Source organism: Sander vitreus, chromosome 2 (genome assembly GCF_031162955.1).
Source record: "Sander vitreus isolate 19-12246 chromosome 2, sanVit1, whole genome shotgun sequence".
Classification (NCBI taxonomy): Eukaryota; Metazoa; Chordata; class Actinopteri; order Perciformes; family Percidae; genus Sander; species Sander vitreus.
This window is the reverse complement of record NC_135856.1, coordinates 26,322,971-26,349,738: the sequence shown is the minus strand read 5'-3', so window position 1 is coordinate 26,349,738 and position 26,768 is coordinate 26,322,971. Positions and strand designations below refer to the sequence as shown.

Below are 26,768 nucleotides of genomic sequence, written 5' to 3'. Positions count from 1 at the left end.
TTTTCCCGAGGAATTTGCAAATAAATTCATTAAAAATCCTACAATGTGATTTTCTGGATTTTTTTTCTTTCTCATTTTGTCTCTCATAGTTGAAGTGTACCTATGATGAAAATTACAGGCCTCTCTAACCTTTTCAAGTGGGAGAACTTGCACAATTGGTGGCTGACTAAATACTTTTTTGCCCCACCAGTTAACCAGTGTAGTGTCATGTATTGTGTAAAGTGACTGTGAGCCATGCAAGGAACTGACAGAGGATGAAGGAGAGTGCTGATATATCAAAGACCTAACCAGGCTATGAATTTTGTGTTTTCCCTTTTTTGAACTCAAACCTTGTGTGCTTGCCAAAACTTTACTAGCCTTAACCGTCTATCTATTCAACGTCAGAGCTGAAGGTCAGCTGCTCAGTGACCACAGTAGAGTCATTGACCTGCCTCACATTCATTCAGAGATCCGCTGAGATTAACTTCTAGTTCAATTCTCTCATTAGACACCATAATGCTATCTGACCTCTACTGCTGTATAGGTGACTAAGTCTAAAAATTGCAAACACACTTCAATTCTTAGCTGCATAAACATTACAGGCAGACCAGCAGGCAGGCACTTTTTACAAATGTGTGATCATTGGAGTCAATAGTGACATTATGAAAAAGAAAAAAATGTGATCAACAATATTATGTAGAAATCATGTGTACATCATGACGTACAGTGACTTAATCTGGTGACTATGACTGTTTATACCTTAACAGTCGTTTAAAAATACTCTGTTGCAATTAAGTCACGTATTTAAAAATGTAGTGAAGTAAAAGTATTATCAATATGTACCAAGAAGGTACTAATTTTACATTATTTTTATATTTCTAATTATAATTTTATATATCGCTGGGTAATTTGTGAATTACCCCCTACAAATAGGCCTATATCGTATTCTTAATCTGAATCTGGAAAGTAACTAATATGTAGGCCTATATTAGCTTCTGACATGTAGTGGAGTAAAAGAATCAAGTAGCCGAAAAATGGAAACACTCAAGTAAACTACAAGTACTATATTACTTGAGTAAATGTACTTAGTTGCTTTCCACCATTGTAGCTGACAGATGACAGGTGACGGACCCCGCGGTGTCGCGCGTGTCGCGCGCCACAGAAGCACCAGGCAAGTTTTCAGCGAGCACGAGCGTTCTTGAGCTTTACGTGCACGCGGGATTAGGCTACTCGCAGCCGGCCGGTGAGAATGAGGACACCAAGATAACGAGCTCATCCTCGGCTATTGGTCCTCTTGAATCGTCGAAGGTCTCCGGGAAAATGTCTGCGATGCGTCCGTACCGAGAAACCAGGAGCTAACGGCTGCTCGAACGGATGCTAAGTTTAAAAGTTTTCTTTCGGACGGTTGTTTGTGAGCTGCAGGGATAAACCACCGAGACGGACAGGTGTCCTCCTCTCAAGTCACCAGCCCGTCTCCCCTCTCCATCCCCCGCTAGACTGAAATACGACCGGGGCTTGGAGTTTGACCTTTTCTTTTTTGTACGAAACTGGACTTTTCTGAGCCATGTTGTGGACACGTTGGCTCGTCCTGTTGCTCTGCTGGGGGGCCACAAGCGGCGAGCAGCAGGCGGATGAGAGTGACGGGGCCCCGGCTAAGGCTCGGGCGGGCCCCCCCAGACAGCGGTCCCCTCCACCGGTGGAGCCGTTGGATTTTGGGTTTGTACCGGCGGCAGTTTATGATACCCACGCTTACTACGAGCCGGGGCCCATAGGGATTCTCTTCCACATGGTCCACGCGTTTCTCTACGCTATTCAACCAAACCCCTTTCCCAAAGGTGAGATTATCCTTCACCCCTCCTCATCCCCATCCATGCCCTTCTGTCTTCATCTTCACTCTTGTTTCTTATTCCTTTCACATGAGGACAGCTGTCAGGGCTTTCATTTTTCTTCTGGATAGCCTATATGTAATTGTGGATAAACACAAAGCTCAAACTACTACCTAATTATTCAATGCCTGTTAAACTAAATCCTGTGACTCATCATTTATTGACCTTTATTGTCAATGCAAATGTTTTTTTATTGGCCACAAACTTTGATGGCCTTCAAACAGAATGTGTGACCCCAAATAATATTTTTTTTGCCACAGATGCTCAGTACAGGATAAGAAATGTATAGGCTACATAGTATACAGTACATAGTACTTAGTAAAATAAATGACAAAAAAGATGTTTTGGCGCATAAATGAAAATGCATGTTATAAATTACAAATTGATCCAAAAACACACAACAGGTGCATCTATGTTACAATATGACCATGTTACTGTATAATGGCATCTGTCCAGCGTTTTACAAATATTACAAATTAAACATAGCAATATAAAGTATGAATGGACAAAAAACATGTTTGATCTGTATTTAGGGGTCCATCACACTGCAAATAGGGGATGCAATTAAAAAAATATATACAAATTACTGTCACAATTTTTTTAAATTTTTCTTCTGACTAGTTCCTCTAATTTTTATCTTTTTTTTGTAAAATACTGGATATTTACACATCTTTAGGTCTTAAAAATCCTTCAAATGAAACAATCTGAGAAGGAAACACAGACCTGCCAAGCCATAACCTGTAATGAGGGGTAACAACTGAACTGAAACCACTGCCCTAGCTATCTCTCTAGCAACAGACTCCGACTGACCTGTTTTACATCACAAACTAAACAACAAAGTCCAAAAAACATTGAAAACATCAAAGACACCGCTGGGGCATGAATTATTTGCACACTGCTGCTGTATCTGTTTTCGCTCTCTGAGTGTAAATCTGTACCATATAATGACTGACTCAAAGCATGCCTTTTAAAAAAACACTCCTAAAATGCTACTGGGTCAGAAGAGCAAGTGCACAGGGGACTGCATGCCTGTGCTTTAACATTATTGAGGTGATTAAAAGGTGATCAGGTCTGTCACTTGATCAATACATACATAGTGAATGATGCTCTCTTGGCTGCCTGGTGTAGTACAATCTGCCTGTACAATCCAGTGACTGATCTATAGAGCTACAACCAGGGTACAAAATTAGCACCATCCACCATCCAAATGCTGGTAAAATATGCGAGTGGCTGGTATTTGCTTCACTCACCAGCCAAAAGAAACAAAACAATGGTAATCTATTGCATGGCTGGTCAAATTTGAACATTAGCCATTTGGCTGGTGGACGAAAAAGTTAATTTTGCACCCTGTAGGCTACAACCTACTCAAAGCAGTGTGTTTTTGTATAACTATGAGTGGTCACGTTGGAGGATGACATAGTGCAATAGGATTGAAGGTTTTAAGTTGCTGCCATTTTGGTGTCCAGGGTTAGTGCAGCTGGCTGGGTAATCAATTAGCAGATCAGCGATTAGAAGAGGCTTTCTCAGTCACCTGCATCACTGCATAATACCTTAATCTACTAGACCATATGCTGCTACTGCCAGGGACTTTCCAGTATGGATGACTGTCACACATCACATATCATATTTATGCAAAATCATGCATGTTGCTCATACACATCAAACACACACACATACCTCCAGGTTCATTATTACACAGTTTACAGCATTTACGCAAGGCAGTCGGTTGGGCCAGTTCAGATAACCATAAACCAACTTCATTACCTAAAAAAACTCAACAAAACGTTCCTTATTAACCATTTGTCTGTGAATCCAAAAACTTAAAAGGTATTGTTGTGATTATTAGTAGAAGTATTTGTGCATGTTACTTGAACAGTTTAAACCATTTTTGTAAATCGCACTACAGGCTGTAGGTGGTGCTAGAGGAGCCAGATTATTTTTTTTAAATGACCTGCTTCATGTAGTTCTACTGCAACATAGGGTCAGTTTCAGCAAATATGACAGAAAGTTAGTTTTATAAGTCTTACCTACTGCACCTTTAACATTTCTCACTATGCGAATCAAAATAGCTTTTTACCACTATAAACAAATTACAAAGTACCCCAAACTGCACCACCACCCAGGAACACATTGTTTTCTTTCTCTACACTGTATACGGAGCATACCTGTACTTTTATGAGTATTACAAGTAGTAGACAAATGTACTTTCTTTTCCAGACCTATGACATAACACAAGCTGTTTACTCATGTATGTTCAAACTGCTTACACTAAGTTGCCTGTAGAACAGTACTGGTTGTAATAGTTATTAACTCACTGGTATGACTTGGTGTATAGTGTAGTCTTTTAGAAAAATATTTATATTAGGTATGAATTATGGACAATAGTAATTTGGGTTTGGTCCACATAGTTTTACATCCTGTGAAGGTTAGGTTGAAAAAATACAACCATAGAATAAACCCAAGTCCTGGAGTATTAGTAAAACAGCACAATAGAACATAGCATCAACCTCCATGGGAAACAGGTTTTGGACATATTGTAGGTAAGAACTGAAGGTAATGTAACACACTGCTACAACTGTTCTAAAACGTTGTTCTGCCTAATATACAGAGGTCTTTACTCATATAAACACAATTTATGTGACCACACCTACATAGTTTTCTCCCTGACTTCCCTAAATCTTGCTAAACGATTCTAGTTAGCATTTGTAGCAGGCAAACATACAACATTAAACTTTACAAAAAAAGCTACAAAAGGGCTACTGAACATGAAGTTGGAGCATTGCAGCATAAACACAATTTACGGATCAAAGAAATATTACCATTACTGTGGTTTCACTGACGAGGGTTGTTTCTCTGCAAATGTTTCTCCGCTGAAACTGAAAAAAAAAATCAGTTTATGTGCTATACATCTCCGTTCAGTATACTTCAGTATAATACGCGGATATTTCCTTGGTGGTACAGTATCTTATGTTGATACTCGTCTTGCGTTGAATTCTGTCGCCAAATCAAATGTTTTCTTGCTGCTGTCCGTGGTTGAGGTATGGGCCTGAGTTAGGTTATAAGTAGCTGTTGCAGAGGTGACTGAGTTGGGGTCAGGGCTGAGGTTGACCTGAGGTTAAGATAGAGAAACGCAAATCAGTGTTGGGTATACTGAGGAAATGTTGTTGATTGATCGGTCTTGTCGAATCACTTGGATTGTCTAAGGTTGAACAATCTCACAACAAGTATGTGGAAAAATCTCCACAAATCCCTGTTATATTAATATTATATAATGTAGTTATTGTTTCAGGTTTCCAGTGGAGCAGCTTGTATCTGAGTGTGAATTACTGCTAAAGGGGTCATCACTGGTTCATGACCGGCTCTGGCTTTTCCTTCTCCTGATTCGCTCATCTCTCTTTTTCAAATCTGTGAAATCTGTTTTTATGATGAAGAAGCGTTTTGGACTGTGTGAGGAGGCCGTGTCTTATCTCTCTGATATACACAGGGTAGATTAGAGGATTAGCATCCACAGGGCTAATGCTAACACTGCACAGCTACCTCTGCTACAGATGGCATTGTCACACACACACACACACACACATACTCACACAAATGTACACACATACACACAAATACTGAAAGTGGGTCACAGTCCTCGTATTTGCCTGTTTGCCTTAATTACTGTGATTGGTTGAAAACAGGTTGTTTATCAAGAAGCACATATCTTAAATCCGATCACACTCAAATTAGTTGTCTGCTAAGGATATTTAAGACAAGGGAGGAAGTACTCCCTACAAAAATGCCAGTGTGTCATGTATTGATGCTTTAGAGCTGCCCAAACAAACAGAGACCAGAGGAAGAGTTCTGTGTAACACTTTGCACATCTGCATCTTACATTGCAGCTAGCGTTCATCTTCCATGCACTATATATATATATATATAACTACTTGCAAACACAGAGCTTTCAGTGTGTTTTTCTTGATAGTAGACTGGGCAGCATGTACTTTGGGTATCTCTCAAACGCAATCAAAGCAACGCGCGGTATTGTATCAAGCGGTTGCATGGAACTCAGTTCTAGCTCAGATTGCTAAAGCGCACATAAAGCAAGCTTTAAAAAACAAGTGAAGCAACACCTAATAGCGCTAGGTATATGTGTATATTAATATAGTAAGTAGTGGTAATAAGTGGATATGAATACGAATATGTATACGGTAGTAATATGTTTGTGAGAAAAATATTGTTAGTTATACTTTCTTGATTTTAATATCATTTGGTTGTTTTGTCTAATCTGTCTTCATGTTTTGATGTTTTGTGTGGACCCCAGGAAGAGTGATGATGTTCTGCATCAGCTAATAGGGATCCTAAATATATCTTAAATCCTGTTGCGCTGAAACAAGAGACACTGATTAACTGATCATGGATGGGCAACAATTTTGAAGATCAATTAATTGTTTAAGTAAAAATAACAAATATTTGCTGCTTCCTGCCTCTCACATATTTGCTGATATTCTTAGACGTACCGTAGTAAACTATATATATTTCGGTTTTCACTGTTTTCTGATAATGTAAAGACCGACAATCACTAAATTACCGGTAATCAAGGAAATGATGGGCAGATTAATCGATAATGAAAATAATTGTTGCAGTCAGTCTCTTTATCTGAATATGAAATATGATTTCTTGTGGGAAGCCCCTTATGAAGTTTCTAGTGCAAACAGGGAACAATACAACATAATCCTCTTAGTTGTTTTACTCCTGCTCACAGTGGACTGTGTACCTTTCTTTAGCTCCTAATGCCATGAAAATACATGTACTGTACTCATAGCCTTGTGTAATACCAAAGAGCATAGAAGTAAGTTCTTTGGTAATACTGTGTAAAACCATACCATACAGTTAGTAGTATTTAAAGTGCTACATAACTGTGCTTTGGCAAACCTGATATGACTTATGTCGTATTACCTTTTGAACTGCAGCCCACAACATCACTTCCTATTAACATTGTGGCTCGTAATACAAATTGTAGAAAAAGAGTGACCCTGGCTCTTTTAAATTTTAGAGCTACAATCTCATTTTGTCACCCTCTTAGTGTTAAACCTGTTTCAAAACCATTTCAATCAAGACAATGTCTGTTCATATGCTGTTTCGTGGTAACTATTAAGTAGTGGAGACATGTTTCTGGGACAAATATTGTTTATCATTTTTTTAGGCTTTTCTCTCTCTTTTCTTGTCACATAGGGCATAGTTCTACCTCTGCAGGTCTCAAAAATCCCTCAAACAAAACCGTTTGAACCGATTCCTTTTAGATACAATCTCAGATGTGAAAATCACACTCTGGTTAAACTGCTCACAGATCATACTGTAAACGTGCAACCTGTTATGAGCGGTCACAAGTAGACATTGCTTCATTTTAAGGGGTGATGATGACCCAAAGAATGCAACTGCTTGTCACTTTTCTCTACCAGTAACTCCGCCATGGTCATCTTATTCCCATGACTGTCTTCTGTTTTTTAAATCATTGAATGTAATCTGAAATGTACATTTCTCCGGTAGGTTAAATGGAATTTAACGTGCTTCCTCCAAAAAGAGTTCAAAGTGTTAAAGTCAGCTCCACTGTCCAGGGAGCAGAGACTAACCAACATGGTTTGTGAACTATTGCCATCACTTCCACTGAATACTTGCTTTCTCTTAAAAAATATAAAAGCTTGAATCATTTCAAATGCAACGTTTTTCTGTAGTTGCGCCATAAAAGCGATCAAGTTGGCTAATACATTTCTGAAATTAAATATGAACCTTGTTGGGTGGGGGGGGGGATGCAGTCAAGCAAATGCAAAATGCCTTCTGTGTTTTGTGTGTGTGGTGCTGAGACTATTATTTTACTTTAAATCAGGCCTTTAATGTAAAAAGTAGAGCTGATTGTCAGGTTGCATAAGGCTTGGTCCACACCTTCCAGTAATCTCTCAAAGCAGGTCAGCGTAGGGGATTGTGCAAGCCTATATTTACACACTACAGTAAGAGGGTTGTAGGTTCGGCCTTATATATCACAACAGCTAACTAGCAGCAGTGTTTGATGGTTTGCTGTTGACATTTTCAGCCTTAGGGTGGCCTGAATGAACCTGTGTGTGTTTGTTCTGTTGTGGATCCAATGTTTGCTTCACCTTGTTTAACTTAAGTAAAATACTAATAGATCCAACTGGGGTTTCTTTAAAGGCCTTTTATTATGAAAAGGTGAAGAGACACACACATAGCATGTTCATTAACGACAATATTACTGTACTAAAAAAGTTGGTTTATCAAAGGTAGCTCTTCACAACAGTCACTGACAACATGAAAATACCACAAAACATATGCATGTGTTGGTACGAAATCAGTTCCTCATCCTGACTATTGCAGCAGGAACGTTCAAATTGGGCAATGGTCTGTTCATCCTTTCAGGTCTAACTCTGATGGTCGTTTATCCCTCCCGTCTTCCTTTCGTTTACAGTAGCTACCTCTTATATTGGGTCACTGAACTAAGCTCTCTAAGCTTAACTGCCCTCGTGGCTTATGCTAACTAAGTACCTGAGAAACAACAGGTGGCATCTACATGACTCAGATGTGCTCATATGCTGCATTTGCAGTGTTAAAAGAGGGAGATGTTTCCACCCTAAATGCCATGCCTGGTTTCCTGCAGGTGGACCCGTTTTATAAACACTTCTGAGAAAAGTAAGACAGCCACCTCCCAGCAGGAGATGAGGATGGTGTTGAGAGGATTATCCATATGCTCTCTCAAAAGACATCCAAAATCTCAGCTCCTTTTACTCACCAGAAAGGCTTATTCACAGACATTTTTACTTTTAAAGCACAGACTTAAAACCTCACATGACTTTGCAGCCAATCATTCAACAAAAGAAAACATACAATTCTCATTAAACACTCCCTGTTTGGTATACTGTGTATTAGGGCTGGGCGATATGGCCAAAATCTTTTCCAATATAGGTCCTTTCATATCTCAATAACGATATAAAATAATAAAGTTCCCCCAAGATTTTGAATATATATTTATTTATTTTAAACATTGTGCTCATTATACATAAAAAAACAGCAACTTTACTATTTCTTAAAAGAGCCCCCAAAACTTTGTAAATGCCCTGATTTTTTAGACAGTGCCCCAATATGTTTGACATTTCCTACACTGTGCTTGCAGGTATTCGTGTGTGTGTGTGTGTGTGTGTGTGTGTGTGTGTGTGTGTGTAAGAATCTGTGTTTACGTGCTGAGTAACTGGGTGAGTCACAATCCAGGCAGGTAGGCTTGTTGGCTGACCTGTATAAACACACAGACAGCTGGACTGAACTAAAGTCCTCATTGACAAACTACACAGATCAAATAGCTTCCACAAAAACACACAGCTGTTAGATATATGAGGAAATACATTCGCAATACTGTCCTCGGAAATTAAAAATATGAATCCTCATAATCTGTTGTCTGCTCATGAACAGATAAATGGATTTTTCACTCTAGCGTAGCTTGTCAAATGTTATACCGGAAGTGTATTTGATTGTCTGTGAAATTGGCAGGTGAGTCACTTACAAACCGTATACTAACTGTAAAAACAGTGTTGTGATTAAAATTCTGTTGGACTATTTCTGCGATTGAACTTGTGTACTTACCTAGCTGTTCAATTTTTTTCAGATATGATTGTTAAAGTCATTCAACAAAACATGGGAGGAATCAAAATAGAAGAATGGAGAAAGGTACGTTTGATTTACGTGATAACTGATTGTAACTTGTTTGCAGTAATTATACCTTTTTTAAATAATGTTTCTATCTTGACACTTGATGTTGCCTTTACATCCCTCTTTAAAAATTGATATTCTGCTGCCTCCTAATCTCTTGGCTGACACACTGACCTTGTTCTGTTTGTCTTTCTTTCCTCTTGCTACGGCGTTGTGTCTGTTTTTCTGCATGCGTCTGTGTGCATGTGCTATGGGGTCACAGCCAGATAATGTGGTCCTGTTACTACAGGTAAACTCCTCATAACATTATGTTTACATACGTAATACACTCTACGATTTCTCAAATGTGAGAGGGAATGACGATTGTATGATTCCTCTCCTCTTGCAGTGGATCTACTACGAGGTTGGATTCCTCACATGTGCGACCATCGGTATCACGTTCGTGGTCCTCATCCCCTTCATAGGGATGTGTTTCTGTGTGTGTCGATGCTGTGAGAACTGCGGCGGGGAGATGCACCAGAGACAGAGAAAGAACGCCGACTGTCAGAGAGGTTTCTACACCGCCTCGCTCATCGCCACCTCCATCTTCATCATGTGAGTCGGTGCATCTTCTTTCCAGTTTTTATCATCATGTTATTTATCATCACTAGGAGGATTAGGTGTGATTCTGTTCTCACTGTGTGCATACTTGATTACTGCATTGTAATGAATTGTTGATTTTGGAAATACTGATGCTGAATACTGGAAAAGTATTTAAATATATACTGTACCTCGACATGTATATATTTCCCAATATACTTATACTAAATATACTAAACTTAAAGTTGCAGATCCAAAAGTAACCTGTTGTGGAAGTGAAATATAGGTCCGCCACTCAAGGCCACATTAAAGGCACGGACCTGAACGCCATCTGCAATTTTTCAAATGCTGCAGTATGACAAGATTCAAAAAATGTCTTGGAAAATCCCGAGTCAGAGTCAGATAAGAAAAAAGAGTGTGTCTTTATATTTGTCAGGACAGACTTTCCCCCCGAAGAAATCCTCCAATAATCATTCTCAGATCATGCGGTGTAACACTCAGATTGGGTATTTTGGCGTCTAAGGACCTCCTCTTTGGGAAAACCCCCTAGTTGAGATCATTTTGCTGATTCTGTTCGTTTTTAGCTGAATTCACGTTTCTCGAGCCAAAGCTTGTGGCCATTCCTTGCCTCTGAGGCTGTGTAGTAGTGACTGAAGGTAGCACTAGGGGGGAGAAAGTCTGTGACTCATATTCACACAGACACATAGACATCACCTATCTATATCACATTGATACACATACACATATATTTCCCCATAATTCAATTAAAAACAGATTTTCTCACATTTTTGACACAGCACTGTACACAAATGTTTTCTATATTTGAATCGACCCTAACATGCTAAAATTGATTATTGCTTAGAGGTTAATATATCAACTATGAACCACATAATCCTCGGTTGGTGTCTGGCCAGAGACCTGTGTTGCATCTCTCTCTCATTTTCCTGCCATCGCTGTATTAAAGGCAAATAACACTTAAATTGACTAAAAAGTCGCTACAACGAGCTTCATAAAAATAACAGAAATTTCTGATTACTCAGTGATACTAGATCAATAGCAAGCATCATTTTATTGTAAAATGATTTTTTTAGCGCAACAAATTATGCAAAAGCCAAGGGGTGTGCAAACCTTTTGGTAGCACTTTTTGCATGTTTATGTGTGTTTCCATGTGGGTTCGTAAAAGAGTGCTCAAAGTGCCTACATTACCCATAATGCAAAACCGCTAATAGTTTTGGGGTTTTCAGGTGTGTTATGCTAGTAGCGGATAATGTAGCCTCGAGCCACAGAGATGAAGAGCGGGCTACAGAGGTCTGGTAACCTCACCTCTTTCTAACTTCACCTCAGTTTTTTAAATTTAGAAACTTGTAGTCTTCCGCCCCAACTGACCGTAAGTGGCGTCACTTGAGGCAAGTTATCAGATTTCACAGAGCTCCCGTTGGAGCCACAAAAGGCTTTATAAAACTTTTTTTTCCCCATATGGTGTAGTACTCCACAAGACCTGTAAGCACACTTAGATGTGTAAAATCTTTGGAGTTTCCCTTTCACAACATCTGCTCACACACAGACTGGATCATACCTGCAGTGTAGAAGACAGGTGCACGGTCGGAGAAATACGATCCAAACTGTGCAGGACAGTTAGTTGTTACTGATATCACTTGGCTGCATGTGAGAGGCCTCTCTGTCTGAATGAGTGCTTTCACATCACACACACACATGCACGCACGCACGCACGCATGCACGCACACACACACACACACACACACACACACACACACGTATATATGAGTACATAAAGCACTTTGTGGCCATATGGAGATGTGGCGATATTATCTGATCTGGTTTTGTTATTATGATTCTTTTATAATCTCTCACACAGAAGGGTCTTTCTTTTTCTCTTTCAATTGACATTCAGTCAAATCTTTGCTTTCTGCTCAAATAAAATAACTTAAAAATCGGCAACAATCTGGACAGAAAGTTTTTGTTTATCAGAAAGTCTTGTTGACACGTGTGTGGGATCAAAAACCTTGACTATGAAGAAACCAGAGTTATATACATAAAGAGATGTATGTAGCTGAGAAATGAGACTTTGCAGGCCAGTCATGTCATGTCTCTGTGATTTCTCAGTGAGTGACTTTTGAAGCTCATGCTGCAGAAATACATCTTAATGTAGCCATGCTGCCCTCTGCTGGTGAATACTGCTGCTTTCTTTACTTTGTGTGTGTGTGTGTGTGTGTGTGTGTGTGTGTGTGTGTGTGTGTGTGTGTGTGTGTGTGTGTGTGTGTGTGTGTGTGTGTGTGTGTGTGTGTGTGTGTGTGTGTGTGTGTGTGTGTTTCAGTCTGGGAGTACTCATTGCCTATGCTGCGAACCATAATGTCACCACCCAGATTAAGAGCACTCGGCGGCTCATCAACACCAATATGAGAGACCTGAAGACATTTGCTAACAACACACCTCCGGTATGCCCTCACACACACACATATGCCATGTAAAAGACACATTCAATAACAACAAAAGTTAGTGAATGTACATGTGTTTTCTGTTGCAGCAAGTTGAATACCTGACAGCCCAGTACACCACAGCAAAGAACAAAGTCCTGTCAGAACTCGACAGTAAGTTGACCACAGATTGTTCACATGAAGTTTTTTTTTAATGTCTCTCACGTTGTTTGCCTGTAGCTCGCTGTGTTTACCTACAGTAGTAATATATAACTAGTGTTGTCATAAAACCGTCTGATCTGGCTGTGTTTCCCGACAGACATTGGACCTCTGCTGGGTGGGAGGATCCACAGTCAGCTGGAGAAAGAGGTGGTTCCCTCGCTGGACACTGCGCTGCGTATGGCAGGAGGTAACACACACACTCTGTATTAGCCTTTAATACGGCCTGCTGCTCGGTTCAAACAGTTAAGACGTACCACATATGATGGGTGATATTTATGCCGAAATTCAAGGATAAGCCTCCTCAGCCATTAACTTTTTTTAATTTTATTTTTTTATGTAAAATGCTGTTCATGTTTTGTGTGTTACATAAGATGCTCACAAAACCTCAAAACTTGTAGCATATATAAACTGAAATTGTTGTTCTGCTGAACTGAAAGCACCGTTGCAACATATATCTAATCATTATTTTTGTGAATTGTTGCCACACTTATATTGATTTCTTATCAGTTTTCTCTCTTGTGGTTTTATTTCTGCAGAATCCCATTGTGCCTTTTTAAGGGAATATTCTCACCATTTTTTAACTTTCCTTTTTCCTCTTTGATTTCCTCGCATTTCCTTTTATCTAAAGCAAAAGTTGAGAATGCCATCAAAGGTAATCAGAGCTAATCTGAAGCACTGTTGTACCCTGTTAAACGTCTTTTTAATGTGGTTTTCCTTTGTGGATTGTTGATCTGTGGTCGGTGTATTCAGTGTTATTGTTATAATTTGGGTAGTTCTGTGGTGGTTGCGTGAATTGTGAATGTATATTAATATACATCGCATAAGGCTTTACCAGTTTGACAATATAAAACAACACACTGTTGTGGAATATTGTAGTAAAAGTAAAAGAAAATACTAACTTTTTATTCAATTTCATTCACCCTCTCTCTCCTGAAGCCATGCGGGAGACCAAAGAGGCCCTAGAGAACGTCAGCTCCTCCTTGGAGGTTCTTCAGGAGGGGACAGCGAAACTTCAGGCCAGTCTATCAGAGGAGCGTGCCTCTCTGTCCAACACCTTATCAGACCCTGCCTGCACTAATGGAGCTGTGTCCCACACCTGCAACACCATCCGCTCCACGCTGTCCCAGCTGGGAATCAACGCTGACTTCTCCGAGGTACCGAGAAACTAAAGATTGTCTGACAATCAGAACCTGAACATAATGGAAACTGGCATTTGAATTGCCATATTTTAACTAATCTTCCCTGTTTTTCTCTTTCTGTCTGTCAGCTGCCAGATGTCAGTCATGCCTTGGCCAATGTCAATACCATCCTGAAAACAGACCTCAGCAACATTGTACAAAAGGTTAGCCTCTGTCTCCAGCTCATCATCATCCTACTGGTTATGTTGTCACTTTCTTTTTCACCCATCATATTCTTACGAAACAAATCCTGGTTCAAAAATGTTTGTCTCAAAATCTTTTTCTAAATCCTCTTTTCTCTCTTACTTTCCGCCACCAGGGTTACTCATCCTTTAATGATACGCCAAAACTGGTTCATGAACAAACTAAAAACATTGTCTCAGGTACACAAGTGTGTGTGTGTGTGTGTGTGTGTGTGTGCGCGCGTGCGTGCGTGCGTGCGTGTGTAGTACTGTATGCATGTGTATTTAGTTTGCCTAACAAATAGCTGTTTTCCCTTCTTCTTTACAAATTATATGAGATTAAGTCTGACTGTAGTCTTTCACTTTCATATTTTTCCTTCTCTCACCTTCACCCTGCGTACTTGTGAACGATGAAACCACAGCTCTACCTCGTAAGTCCTTGTTTGTTTCTTTTCACTTTCTGTTAGAACCCCCTTTTTCTATGTTGTCACCTCTGAGTTCACAGGCCTTCTAATTGATATAGAAAAAACACCACTTATTCATGTTGCGTTCTGATTTCTTGTTTGTCTTTATTGTTTGTGTGTGTGTAGGAGTTAAAGGTATGCTGGATAAGATTGGCACAGAGATCAACAGCTTCTCCAAGATGTTCCCAGTGCAAGAGTCTCTGGTCAATTTCACCAATTTCCTCAACCAAGGACAAAAAAACATTGAGTCCTATTACCCACAGGTTGACCAATTGGATTTCTACAGGTTTGTGCATATGTGTTCGTTTGTGTACATTTATTTATCAGGTTGTGGGAACACAAATCTGTCACATTAGGTGGGACAAACTTCCCATCTGAAGGGAAAATAATTTGGCCTTCACAAGGTTAACTATTTATTTTAGGGTTAAGACTTGATTTAGGCTTAAAGTTTCTATGATCAATATTTTAATAATATTTTAAATATATTTATCACCCGAATCTACAGCTCCCTTCGGCTTTATGGAGCTTTATAGCAAGTTTTAGCTCATTGTTTGCTGTTCGGCCCACTTTGGTTCAATCTCATAGCTTTTATAAAACAAAAAATACTTCACACTACCTTCTCAGTACCAAACAGCAGTCAGACAAAGTTAGAGAGTAACAGCTGAACATAGTGGAGCATTTAGCAGCTAAAGAGCCAGATATTTCCCTCAGGAGTTACTGGAGACCAAAACAGAGTTAATAGAGAGTGAATATTAGACGTTTACATTTACTGACAGGTGGCCAGAAACACAACTCCAAATGAATGATAATGTTTCTTTGTGTATGTGTGAATAAGCAATCAGTTGCTAACAAGTGCTACATATTCATTTATACAGTGATGATATGATATGTCAATGTTGTGTTCCCAATTTGTTTCCACTGCCCCCAACTGGCCAACAAACCAGTTATTGCAGGTTTAATGTTAGAATGATGACAAGGTTATGGTTAGTTAGTATGGTCAATACAATACAGTGTCCTCACAAACAACAACTGTAAGCGTGTGTATGTGTTTCTGGCGCAGGTGGATCGGGTGTGTTGCAGCGCTCTGCATGGTCGTCCTGGTCCTGGCCTTCAACACCCTCGGACTGCTGTGCGGCGCCTGCGGCTACGACAAGCAAGCTACACCAACAACACGAGGCTGCCTATCAAACACCGGCGGCAACCTGCTAATGGCGTATGTTACCAAGACAACAAACTGAAAAGAGAGTAAAGCTGCGCCTGATAATCTCCCTCATTTACAAATGTATTACTCTCTATATAATGGACGCTAAATAGCCACTTTTAAATAAAGTGGCAGACAGTAAATATAGTCCACTATATAGTAAATAGGAAGTGCTTTTTCAGACAGATCCTAGACCTTTTCAAAGCAGACATTTTGACTCATAATACAGGTGTAAATTATAACAATGATATTGGCTACAATCCATGTAAGTGGACCAGTTCCAGGGTTCTGCTATTGTGCATACACTGCTACTTATATTTCTGGTACACCTGAATAAAACAAAGCCATCATCAATGATTATAGGATACACCTGTGTTTTTCCTACTCTGACAAGTCAAAATGTCTGCTATGAGAAAGGTTTATTCCTGTAGCATAGGTACATAAAGATAGATAATGAGGGAAGTATAAGACCGTTAGAGACAAGGATTGAGCAGGAGTTTGTCAAATCCATAAAGTAGCACAAGGTAAAATATGTCTTTAGATTCTAAAGACAATAAGGGCAAACAATCAAACTGGTAACTGACTGAGACGGTAACATTTGAATAGTTTGGTCAAATTTTATTTGAACTGTCAAGTTGATGCTCAGCTAATTTCAAGTGACAACTTGTAGATGTTTGTAGGGTTGAACATTTGTTTCATCTCTTTCCAGACTAGAACGTTATTTATAGATTGTAATTCATACATTAATGAAAATCACCTGAGATGTAGTAGAGACTTGTTACTGACACATTATAGTCTATGTCAAAGGACTAAATGGATCAAATCCATTCCTTAGTTTAGTTTCATACACACTTAGATGCTTTGCCCTTGCTGAATAGTGCATTTTGCCAGTAAAATGTTCTTAGCAGGTTCCTACTGATGTTTCTGTGTGATTATGTTTCACACACTCTGTCTCTTGCTTTTTCAGTGGGGTGGGCTTCTCTTTTATCTTCGCGTGGGTGCTGATGGCCATCGTGACCACCTTATTTGTTGTTGGTGGCAACGTTGAGAAGTTGATTTGTGAACCGCTGGCTAACCGACAGCTATTCAAGGTGCTGGAAACAAACTCTCTTCCTTCCTGAATCATCTTATTTTAACTCTGCTCTCTGCCTCCCTCTGTGTTTATCTTGGAGTTTAATCGGAGCGGGATCGTGTTACATAACGGACAACACTGTGGCTCTGTGCTGATGAAAATGCCTGTGTATGTGTCTCTGTGTGTAGATCATAGATACACCATTCCTTGTTCATCCCGCCAAGAAGAACTTCCTTCCTGGAATGCTGTTTCAGAATCCAAACATTGACTTGACTTTTGGAAGCTTGTACAGGTAACATACCAACAACTAATATTGTACATACTGTACATAAAGCTCCATGCTTTTTTTAACAGTTTTTTTTTCACCTGGACTCACCTTTACGTATTTGCACATCTAAAAATGTGTAAGCTGTTTTTTCTGCTGCAAATTACTTTTTTCTGCTCAAAATAAACACTAATGAATTCCCACAATAAAAAAAACTAAAATAATGAGCCACACAAATGCACATACATTTACACTGGAGGAGTTTCAGTGCGTTTCACTGTATTTGTCTCCTAGGGACTGCCATGAAAACAACGGCTTGTACCATTCTCTGCAGCTGGAGACCATGTTCAACATCAACTCCTTCCTCAACAGAACTGTGGTTAGTAACAGTTTACTGTGTAGGAAATGCTGATAAAAATCTGTGTTACTGATGCATTGGTGGAGCAAGATGAATGGTAACTTATATAGTTTATATGTGTGTGTTTTACAACAGTACAACAAGGATCTGGCCAAAGTGTTTGAGAGTGTGCAGGTGGACCTGCAGGACATAATGCTGCTGGAGCGGGCCGGCAGAGACAACCTCATAAACTTCGCCAACTCTGGAGTTGGAGAGATCGACTATGAAGCCTACCTGGCTGAGGTGTGTGTGTGTGTGTGTGTGTGTGTGTGTGTGTGTGTGTGTGTGTGTGTGTGTGTGTGTGTGTGTGTGTGTGTGTGTGTGTGTGTGTGTGTGTGTGTGTGTGTGTGTGTGTGTGTGTGTGTGTGTGTGTGTGTGTGTGTGTGTGTGTGTACCTTTTTTCTTACAAGGTAAAGCATTTATCAGTTTATCAGCATTTATTGCTCATCAGTGCCGAACTTCTGCTCTCCTGCCTTGAAGAGGGCCTGTGACCACAGGAACAAACAGTACACATAATACGTATTGCGTGTCCTTCAAAAACAGAGTACATTTACTAAAGTATTGTACTTGAGTACAATTTTAAGGTACTTAAATTTCCATTTTATGCTACTTTACACTTAGTTTCAGTGGGAAATATTGTACTTTTTACTTATTATGTGCTAAAGAGGAATGAGTCCTCTTCGCCTCGCTAGAGTTAGTGGTATAACAGATCAGAGAGAATCTATCAGCAATGCTATTGATAGAAACTGCAACTGGTTACAACAAAAGCCGCTTTCCAACCAAGTAGTTACAGGAACATAGTTATAGGAAAAGTCCACTTCTAAACAGATCTACTAACTACTCTCCCCCAAAACTGTTTTGTGTGTGTGTGTGTGTGTGTGTGTGTGTGTGTGTGTGTGTGTGTGTGTGTGTGTGTGTGTGTGTGTGTGTGTGTGTGTGTGTGTGTGTGTGTGTTTACCTTTTTTCTTACAAGGTAAAGCATTTATTTATGGTTTGAGACTCGGTTCTGCTAGACCTTCAGGTTAATAATACGCTTTCCACACCGGTGATAAACAGTCATAGTGTGGTTCTCTTTGTATGTGATTGTCGCTCATATGTGTCAAGGATATTATAATAAACTAAACATAAGTAAGCAATATGAAATTAAATTTGAAATAATATTTTAGACAAAAAAATTATCTTCTAATCATATTCACTTGTAAAAAGGATACATACAAACAAAATGGTTTCAGCTATAATTTTTGTTAATAATAATAATGATGATAAAAAGTTAATTCATTTTGGGAAGAGACTTTTCTGCAAATTCTAACTCGGATTGCATGCGTTGTTAAACTTTGCATTTCCACCAAATTCAGACTGACACCTAAATAAAACGTTGCAAACCTTAAACTGAAAACTGAAAGCTGTGCAAAGTGAGGGAATCTAAAACGATATGATCCCTCCTTTACGAGTGAATGTTTTTGTTTTGTTGCTTTAGGTAAATAAGGGAGTCACTCTTGTGGATCTCCTGTCCTTCTCCACTGACCTGGAGGCTCAGGCCGACCAACTGGTGAGTCAACATCATCATACCAACAAATTACAGCAACAGCTTAATTGCTTTTATCATTCAACTGCAAAATTAACATGTTGTAGACTGTAGGAATGAGATAAAAAATATTCTTAAACAAACATACCATTGTTCTTGTTCAATTTGTGTTTCTCTGTTATGTGCGCCATCTGACATTGCCTGTCACATATTGTGGAATTTGTTTTGTATGTCTGTTAACATACAGTACATGTAAAGGTGATCGCAAAAAACAAACAAAAAAACATACCAAATATACAGTTGGACTAGCTTCTCTGCAAAATGATTTTGCTTCGTGCTCAGTTTGTGTGAACAAGCTGCCCATTCACCCTGAGCACACATATACACTCACATTAATGGTACTTGCATAGTACATAGTATAGGAAGTGTGCCATTTAAAGGCACATGGGACATACAGTACCACAGAAGGATTAGTGTGTGCATGTATTTCTAAGGAAGGAAGGAACAAATTATAAATCATTGAGTTCATATTTAGTACCTATATATCCTAAAGATTTAACTGCAACAAACAACTATATTGTGTGTGTGTGTGTGTGTGTGTGTGTGTGTGTGTGTGTGTGTGTGTGTGTGTGTGTTTGTGTTTACAGCCACGTGGTGCTCTGGAGAACGCACTGAAAGGACACGCCAGCAGTATCAGACAGATTCACAGAGAACAGGTGGTTCCCATGCTGCAAGCAATGGTAATCATCTCTCCTATTTAACAACTACACTTCATACTGCACATGTGCACACATATCCTCTCATATGTCCTTTCTTCTACTGACAAAGTAAATGAACATACAGTATATTACTTTAAGTGACTCAGCTTCTTAGTAGCAGGAACAATCTTGTGCCGCCTCTTGGAGCATTTTGTATTATGCTTTTAAAATTGCAGATAATATGCGACAAAAACAATGTCCCTTAGTTCTCATTTCTGGCAAACTACACAAAAAGAGATCACAATATATATCATAAGATATTATAAGAAATTAAATAATCAGATCCCAACAACATAATATTAGTCAACATTTGTCTTTGCTAGCTGCTCCCCTCAACTTTACTTGTTTTCTCTCTTTTTTTCTGTCCGTTATATGGTCACAGAAATATGTCAGAGCGCGGGTAAGCCACTGTTGATACATTGCAATATAAGAGTGTTCTTTGTCGTGTTTGTGGTAGCAGTGTTGTTAATGCTAATGTGACGTGATATTTGGTAATTGAATAATTCAGACACGCAGTGATGCTTTGTTCGGTACCAATTTGGGTTTTTGTCTCCTCACACAGAGTACACTGAGCCAGAGTATCAAGCAACTGCAGAGGATGTCCAACGACCTGCCGGTGAGGAAACAAACGAAACACTACAGTAGTACTGTTATAGTGTCATTCTGTTATTCAAATTAATCTCTCTCTCTCTCTCTCTCTCTCTCTCTCTTAGGTCAAGGTCACAAATATCCTGAGTGCCATCGATGCAGCAGAGTACCTCATCACTCATAACGCCTCCCATGTGGTGAAACGGGTATAAAAAAAAGAAATAAAAAATTACAACAAACAGTATTATATGAGGAATATGAGCAAATGTGGATACATCATCTTCCTTTTTATTTCTTGCACCATTTGTTGCTTCAGACTGGTCAATCAGATGATATTAGATGGCGTATTCATCTAAAAACTATTTTTTTATCAATTCCTCAGCTCCATTTTCTGTGATTTAAAGCAGACATTTGAAATAACCACACTTAACAACAGCAACTTGTTTGATTACAATCCAAGCTTGGTTATTAGCACTACAATAGCAACTTTAAGATACTCTTGCTAGACTGTATTAAATTAGTCAGTATTTTACTCTACCTTACAAATCCTTACTTAGGAATCCACACCCTCAACCTCCAACCGACTGCAGTCACACATTTGTTGACATGTTTTCCTCTCTGTTGGTATCTAGGAAACAAAGGGCTACATACAGAGCTTGGAGGGTTACTTCAAACAGTACAGAGAATGGGTTAAAAACTCGGTGAGTATACTACCACTTTTTAGTATTGATGTCTCCTTTTTATATGATTTACAGTAGAGACATTGGGTGCCTTTTCCATAGGCACATTTAGAATTTGTGCGTAAAAAAACCCTGGAGTGATGAGGAAATTGTAACCTTCCTTAAATGAATACATAAAACAAACATAAATGCCATATTTACATGATGTTTCCTACAGTTTTTTCCCCACTGTTTGGGGTTCGACTGGCGTTCTTTTGATTACATCATCTCATTGCTCGTTCTCCACCTCTTGCTTATCTCGATGATCCAGCTCCTGATATTTGCATTAACAGATGTGGATGGAAACGGGCTGAAATTAGTATTTTCTTAAGCTGATTTTCAGAAAATGTATTTAAAGTTCGCTACATTTAGATGGGAACCTAGCTAGTGTCAGCAGAAGAGAAGAGTGTAATTGTAAGGGGCAAAACACTCAACTGAAAAAGGAAAAAATGTTCATGTAGTGTTGGATTTAGAATTGATGATAGTTACAACAATGAACAGTAAAACCCTCTTTAGAGTCAACAGGATGTTCAGGTTTCAGTGGATTACAGACGTTTTTAAAAGTCTCGATTGGTACCAGATTATCTTAACAGTTCAAAAAGCCACTTTGATTTAAATTTGAAGTCTAATAAGAAGGTTGAGGAGAGATCATCTTTCCACTGCTACACCATACTCATCAAGTTATTGTTTTAATTTCTGACGTCAATCATACATACACTGTAATCTTTTCTTTGTTTTTTTGGTGTATTTTTCCCTTACAGTTGACTGCAGAGGTGGCCCAGTGTAAACCCATCAGTAACCTTGTGGACAGTATTGAGATAGTAGCGTGCAGCTTCATAGTTGATTCAGTGGTAAGGCGTGTGTGTGTGTGTGTGTGTGTGTGTGTGTGTGTGTGTGTGTGTGTGTGTGTGTGTGTGTGGCAAGCTGCAAAGGTACACTGATTCATTTCACAGCTGTATGTACAATACATGTTCCCCCATGTGTATTTGGATTTCAACTAGAAATATAAATGACTCTTTGACGGTTTGAGGGAGCTCTGGGTTTTTGGGAGCGATGAAGACTGTGGAGTCATTCGGCCACACATACTGTACAAGAACAGTATGTTCTCAAGTCTCCTACACACTCACTCACACACACTGAGATGAGGTAGAGTCTGTTTTAAGGCAGGTCGGGGAGTTACATACACATAGATTCTTCACTGTTTTCACTCCAGACCCATGGAGTTGGAAAATGTTATATTTACATATCAGCTATATATCGTATGTGAGTTTGTGAGAGTTTAATGAAAGCTCAAACAAGTCACAGGCTGTGGTCAATATAAACAGTGGCTTTTTTTTTATATATCAGCGCTCCAGCAGTGCCTGCTGCCACTGTGCTGCATGTGCTGCATGCGTGTGCATTCACACGTGTTTATATTTATATGTTCTGTCCTATTTGTGCCTCATAATCATAGACTGTATATAAAAAGCTCGTAATGTGTACATTTCTTGTGCATCCATGTGCCATCGTAAAATCTGTAGGGCTGCAGCTAACATACAGACATCCAAACAGTCCAAAACCAAAAGATATTTCAATGACAATCATATAAAATAGAGAAAAATAGAACTTTTACATTTGTGTCCTGCACAATTACCATTTTGTATTTTTTTTATACTTCACTACATTTCTGAGGCAAATATGGTACTTTCTTACTGAATGTATAAACTGTAGTTACTATTAATTACTTTACAGATTTGACATACAAAATGTGGTCCATAAGTGATAATGCAGTGATAGATCAAACTACCCAACGATTTATGTACCTCGTGTAGCTATAACATTAAAATGCTGATTAAAAGGTATCATTACAAATAACCCAATAATATAATACATACTAATATATTACTCTAGAAGGATCCATTCTGCTGTATGAGTACTTTTACTTTTGATACATCACGTACAATATCCTGTTATTGCTACTTTTCACTTACTACTTTAAAGGATGTGAAAACTCTTTTTATCACTGTATTTGAGCAGCTCAGAGCAGCATTTTTAAATGAATTACTTCATCAACTACTCAGTCAGTGGACTACTTATTTTAGCATTAAAACTCTTTTTTTAGAGGTATTAGTATTAATTGAGTGTTACATGAATAGATCAAAGGTTAACTGAAAGACTACTTGTAAACGTGTTTTTCAGAACACATTCTGGTTTGGTCTGGGCGGCTGCTGTATCCTTCTGATCCCCAGTATCATCTTCTCCGTCAAACTGGCCAAGTATTACCGAAGGATGGACACAGAGGATGTCTTTGAAGAGTGAGTCTAAACACACACACATTGTTTACATGCTGTATAGCCACAGACAGCAATGTTGTTAGTTTTGCTCGTAGTTTTTCTGAATCTTTTCTGTAGATCAAAACAAAATTAATTAATCATCTTCTTTCCTTCTCTCTGTCATTATTCCTTTTCATGGCCTTTGATTCTCCTCATATTTTCTCCTCCTGTTATTTCCGCTCTCTCTCCAGCTCCTCTTACCCGTGGCTCGTTGCACTTTGATGTTTGTCCACTATTCATGCATCCTTTCTGTCCTCTTCCACGTGCACACTCCCTGTTTGATATGGGATTCTTCGACTTTGGATCTCTCCACATCTTTTGTACTTTTTTTCCCATCAGAAATCACAAGCATGGTCTTCCTCTCTTTGTATGGATCCTCATTTCATCATCTTCTCCTGCGTCGTCCTCCTCTTTTTCGACTTTGACTCTGAGAATCACTCCGTCCGTGTTGCTTTCAGCAGAGTCTTCCCATTCTCTTTCTCACCTGTCTGCCCTCGCTCTTGTGTTGCAGTATGGGTAATACAGGTAATCATGGTGAACACATGTGTGATATCCGCAGAGACCTCGCTTCGGTCAGGTACGAGCAGTGTTTCTGCTTGCATGAAAGCCACGGTGTTAATTGGTGGAGGGATGTTTTTCAGAGTCTGCAGACAGTGCAACATTTGCTACATTTCTCCACGGATGTTAGGTTTATAAAGAATTCCCCATACGTGTGTGTGTGTGTGTGTGTGTGTGTGTGTGTACATGTAGCTCTCCCTATTACGACACTCTGACCCGGTTCCCTCAGGCCTCTGCTCCCCCGAGCTACTCCGACTGGTGACCCAAAGGAACTCGTCGATGAGGTACTGGTCAGTTACAACTTTCCGCTAACCCTCATCCAACAACGATAACAAACATCTAAAACCATCTGAGAACCAACAGCCATTTAATCATCATCAGTCCGATTTCACCTAGGAGACTTTCTTCCTCTTTCTATTTTTCTTGTCTTCTTCATCCTTCCATCCATCCTCGTTGTCTCTTTTAACCGACGACGTCCATTCAAACATCGGGACTCAACAAGGAAAATGTTCTCCTGATGGAGTTGGTTCAAGCTGAAGATCCATTTTACACCTGACGCTGGCATGTGTCCTGTATCCAAATTGTGTGTAGATATGACTGATTTTGGGGTTTCGCATTTTGTGGTAACACAGTGTTAACTTGTGTGCTTGACATGTTGTTATGTGGGCTGTAAAAAACTTGCACACAAAGATATCATGAATACAGACCTAGTCCTTTATTTAATTTATTTTGAGGTGTCAAAGATGGAGTCAAGTAATGGCTGATACACATTTTTGCAACACATCAGTTATCCTTTAACATTACTTCTTGATGGAATCTCCGACTATAATGTTTTGCAAAGAAAATGACTATCGATAATAACCATCTTGTGCCTTTGGTGTAGAAATTTGGACCCTGAAATTAATCATTTTTTTCCTCCATTGACCTTGTAGATCTGAAGATTTTCACACCAAATTCAATTTCTGCTCATATAGTTTATATTTGCCTTGTCACAATTTTAACATTATGGGAACTTGAATGGTATGATTTGGTTTGGAGGCGTATGACATGGTTTAATATTGCATGATACGGTGTTATCTTTTGTAACCAAAAATGCATCATACGCTTAACCAATAAGCAACAGAAACATGACATATATTCATTTACATCTGGAATTTGTATTTGTTGCTTTTATTCTTCTACAATCTTATCACAGTAAAGGCAGTGACCGTTTTTCAGTCAGGCTAAAAAATAGTTTCCTACTAATGTGTTTTCATTTGGACTTTTCTGAAAATAATTAGATTTTCTCTTTTTCCACAGCGGACAAGAGGGCTGGAACTGATATTTTCCTTGTGGTAAGTGCTCATCTGTCTACTCAGGCATAATAAAAAAAGAAAACACAACTCCAGGTTATTTCTGACACGGCCTCCCTCTTTTCTAGGATCACTGGACTTTCCAGCTTTCCCATTCAGATCATGTAGTCAATGGACCAAAGGGAAAAACAACCATCAGGGACTGTGTGGTGAGGGCGTCCCACTCCCCAGAACCCCTTCAAGCCATTTGACGAGGACCTCAGATGACAGCCAACTGTAATTTATCTCTCATGCACATGCGTACTAGTCAGAGCAATACCACAACAGTCCTTCTAGTGTTACTGTCACTGTACATTATCAACTAATGTATCTGAGCAATGTTCCCACATAGCTAGTTTTGCCTGTAGACAAAATATTTGTTTGCACTTACGTTATCAGTTTTACCATGGTGACACAAGTGTACATTGTTTACGCTTTCAAAACTTTTGAAAGTTTTATATATTTTTGTTAATGTTTGTTTTATAACACCTAAGTAGGTTTTTGTAGAAGTAGCTATTTTCTTTATTTTATCTGTCAATATTTGTAATGTAGCTTGCATCATTTTGGCTCAACAGGTTGGCATCTTGTTGAGAGTTAGAGGAGAAGATACCACTTTTGTGTCTTTTTGTTAAATACCAGCCTTTTGGCTTAGTTTTGCATAAAGACAGTAACGAAGTGTAGCAAGTCTACAGCCATGCTAGCAGTTGTGCTTTGAGCTAAATGCTAAGGTCAGCATGCTAACAAGCTTACAATGACAATGCTCACATGCTGATGTTTAGTAGGAATAATGTTTACCAGGTTCATCATCTTAGTTTTAGCGTGTTAGCATGCTAACATTTGCTAATAAGAAATAATTAGTATTGGCAAAGTATTGGACAGAGTTTTGACCTGATGATGTCACTGGATGAAAAGTCAGGGATCTCCAACATTATTACAATTCACCCTCTGGACACAGTGAATATCTGTAGTCAATTTCATTACAATCCAATAGTTGTCAAGACCATAAATGTCTGTACAAAATTTCAGAGCATTCATTATTGCCATCCATAGAGCCACTAGCATAGCTAAAAATAATAAATTACGGGGGGGGGGTTACGCACCGGACTATTTCTTGGCCGGATTACTTAGAGTCTTTTTTACACTTTGTTTTTTGTACAGATTAAACAAACATAAAAACATGTTAATTATTGAGCTTCAGAGGTGCTGGTATGTGGATTTTGTTTGGCGAGGCAAATGGCCGCCCACCTAGAGCCAGGTTCTGTTTGAGGTTGCTGTTGCCGCTGTCACATTAAATTCATGCACTTGGGGAAATGGTTGGGTCTCTGTAAATTATGGAGGAAGGTCTAGACCTACTCTATCTGTAAAGTGTCCTGAGATAACTTTGAATTTGACACCATCAATAAAATTGAATTGAATTGAACCGTT

At 39.1% G+C, this 26,768-nt stretch overlaps 1 protein-coding gene across 1 annotated transcript; it reads left to right on the top strand.

Moving 5' to 3' along the window:
- The first annotated feature begins 1,224 nt into the window (after positions 1-1,224).
- Positions 1,225-26,768, top strand: prom1b (prominin 1 b). The gene is made up of 29 exons (XM_078263091.1): positions 1,225-1,814; positions 9,514-9,575; positions 9,820-9,846; positions 9,946-10,151; positions 12,472-12,592; positions 12,682-12,745; positions 12,891-12,980; positions 13,730-13,947; positions 14,061-14,135; positions 14,291-14,354; positions 14,576-14,584; positions 14,744-14,903; positions 15,678-15,830; positions 16,786-16,909; positions 17,079-17,182; positions 17,450-17,534; positions 17,649-17,795; positions 19,030-19,101; positions 19,725-19,817; positions 20,218-20,235; positions 20,398-20,451; positions 20,549-20,629; positions 21,056-21,124; positions 21,904-21,993; positions 23,321-23,436; positions 23,966-24,031; positions 24,205-24,296; positions 25,312-25,346; positions 25,433-26,768. The coding sequence occupies exons 1-27, from the start codon at positions 1,544-1,546 to the stop codon at positions 24,272-24,274; spliced, it is 2,709 nt and encodes a 902-aa protein (XP_078119217.1). The 5' UTR covers positions 1,225-1,543; the 3' UTR covers positions 24,275-24,296; positions 25,312-25,346; positions 25,433-26,768.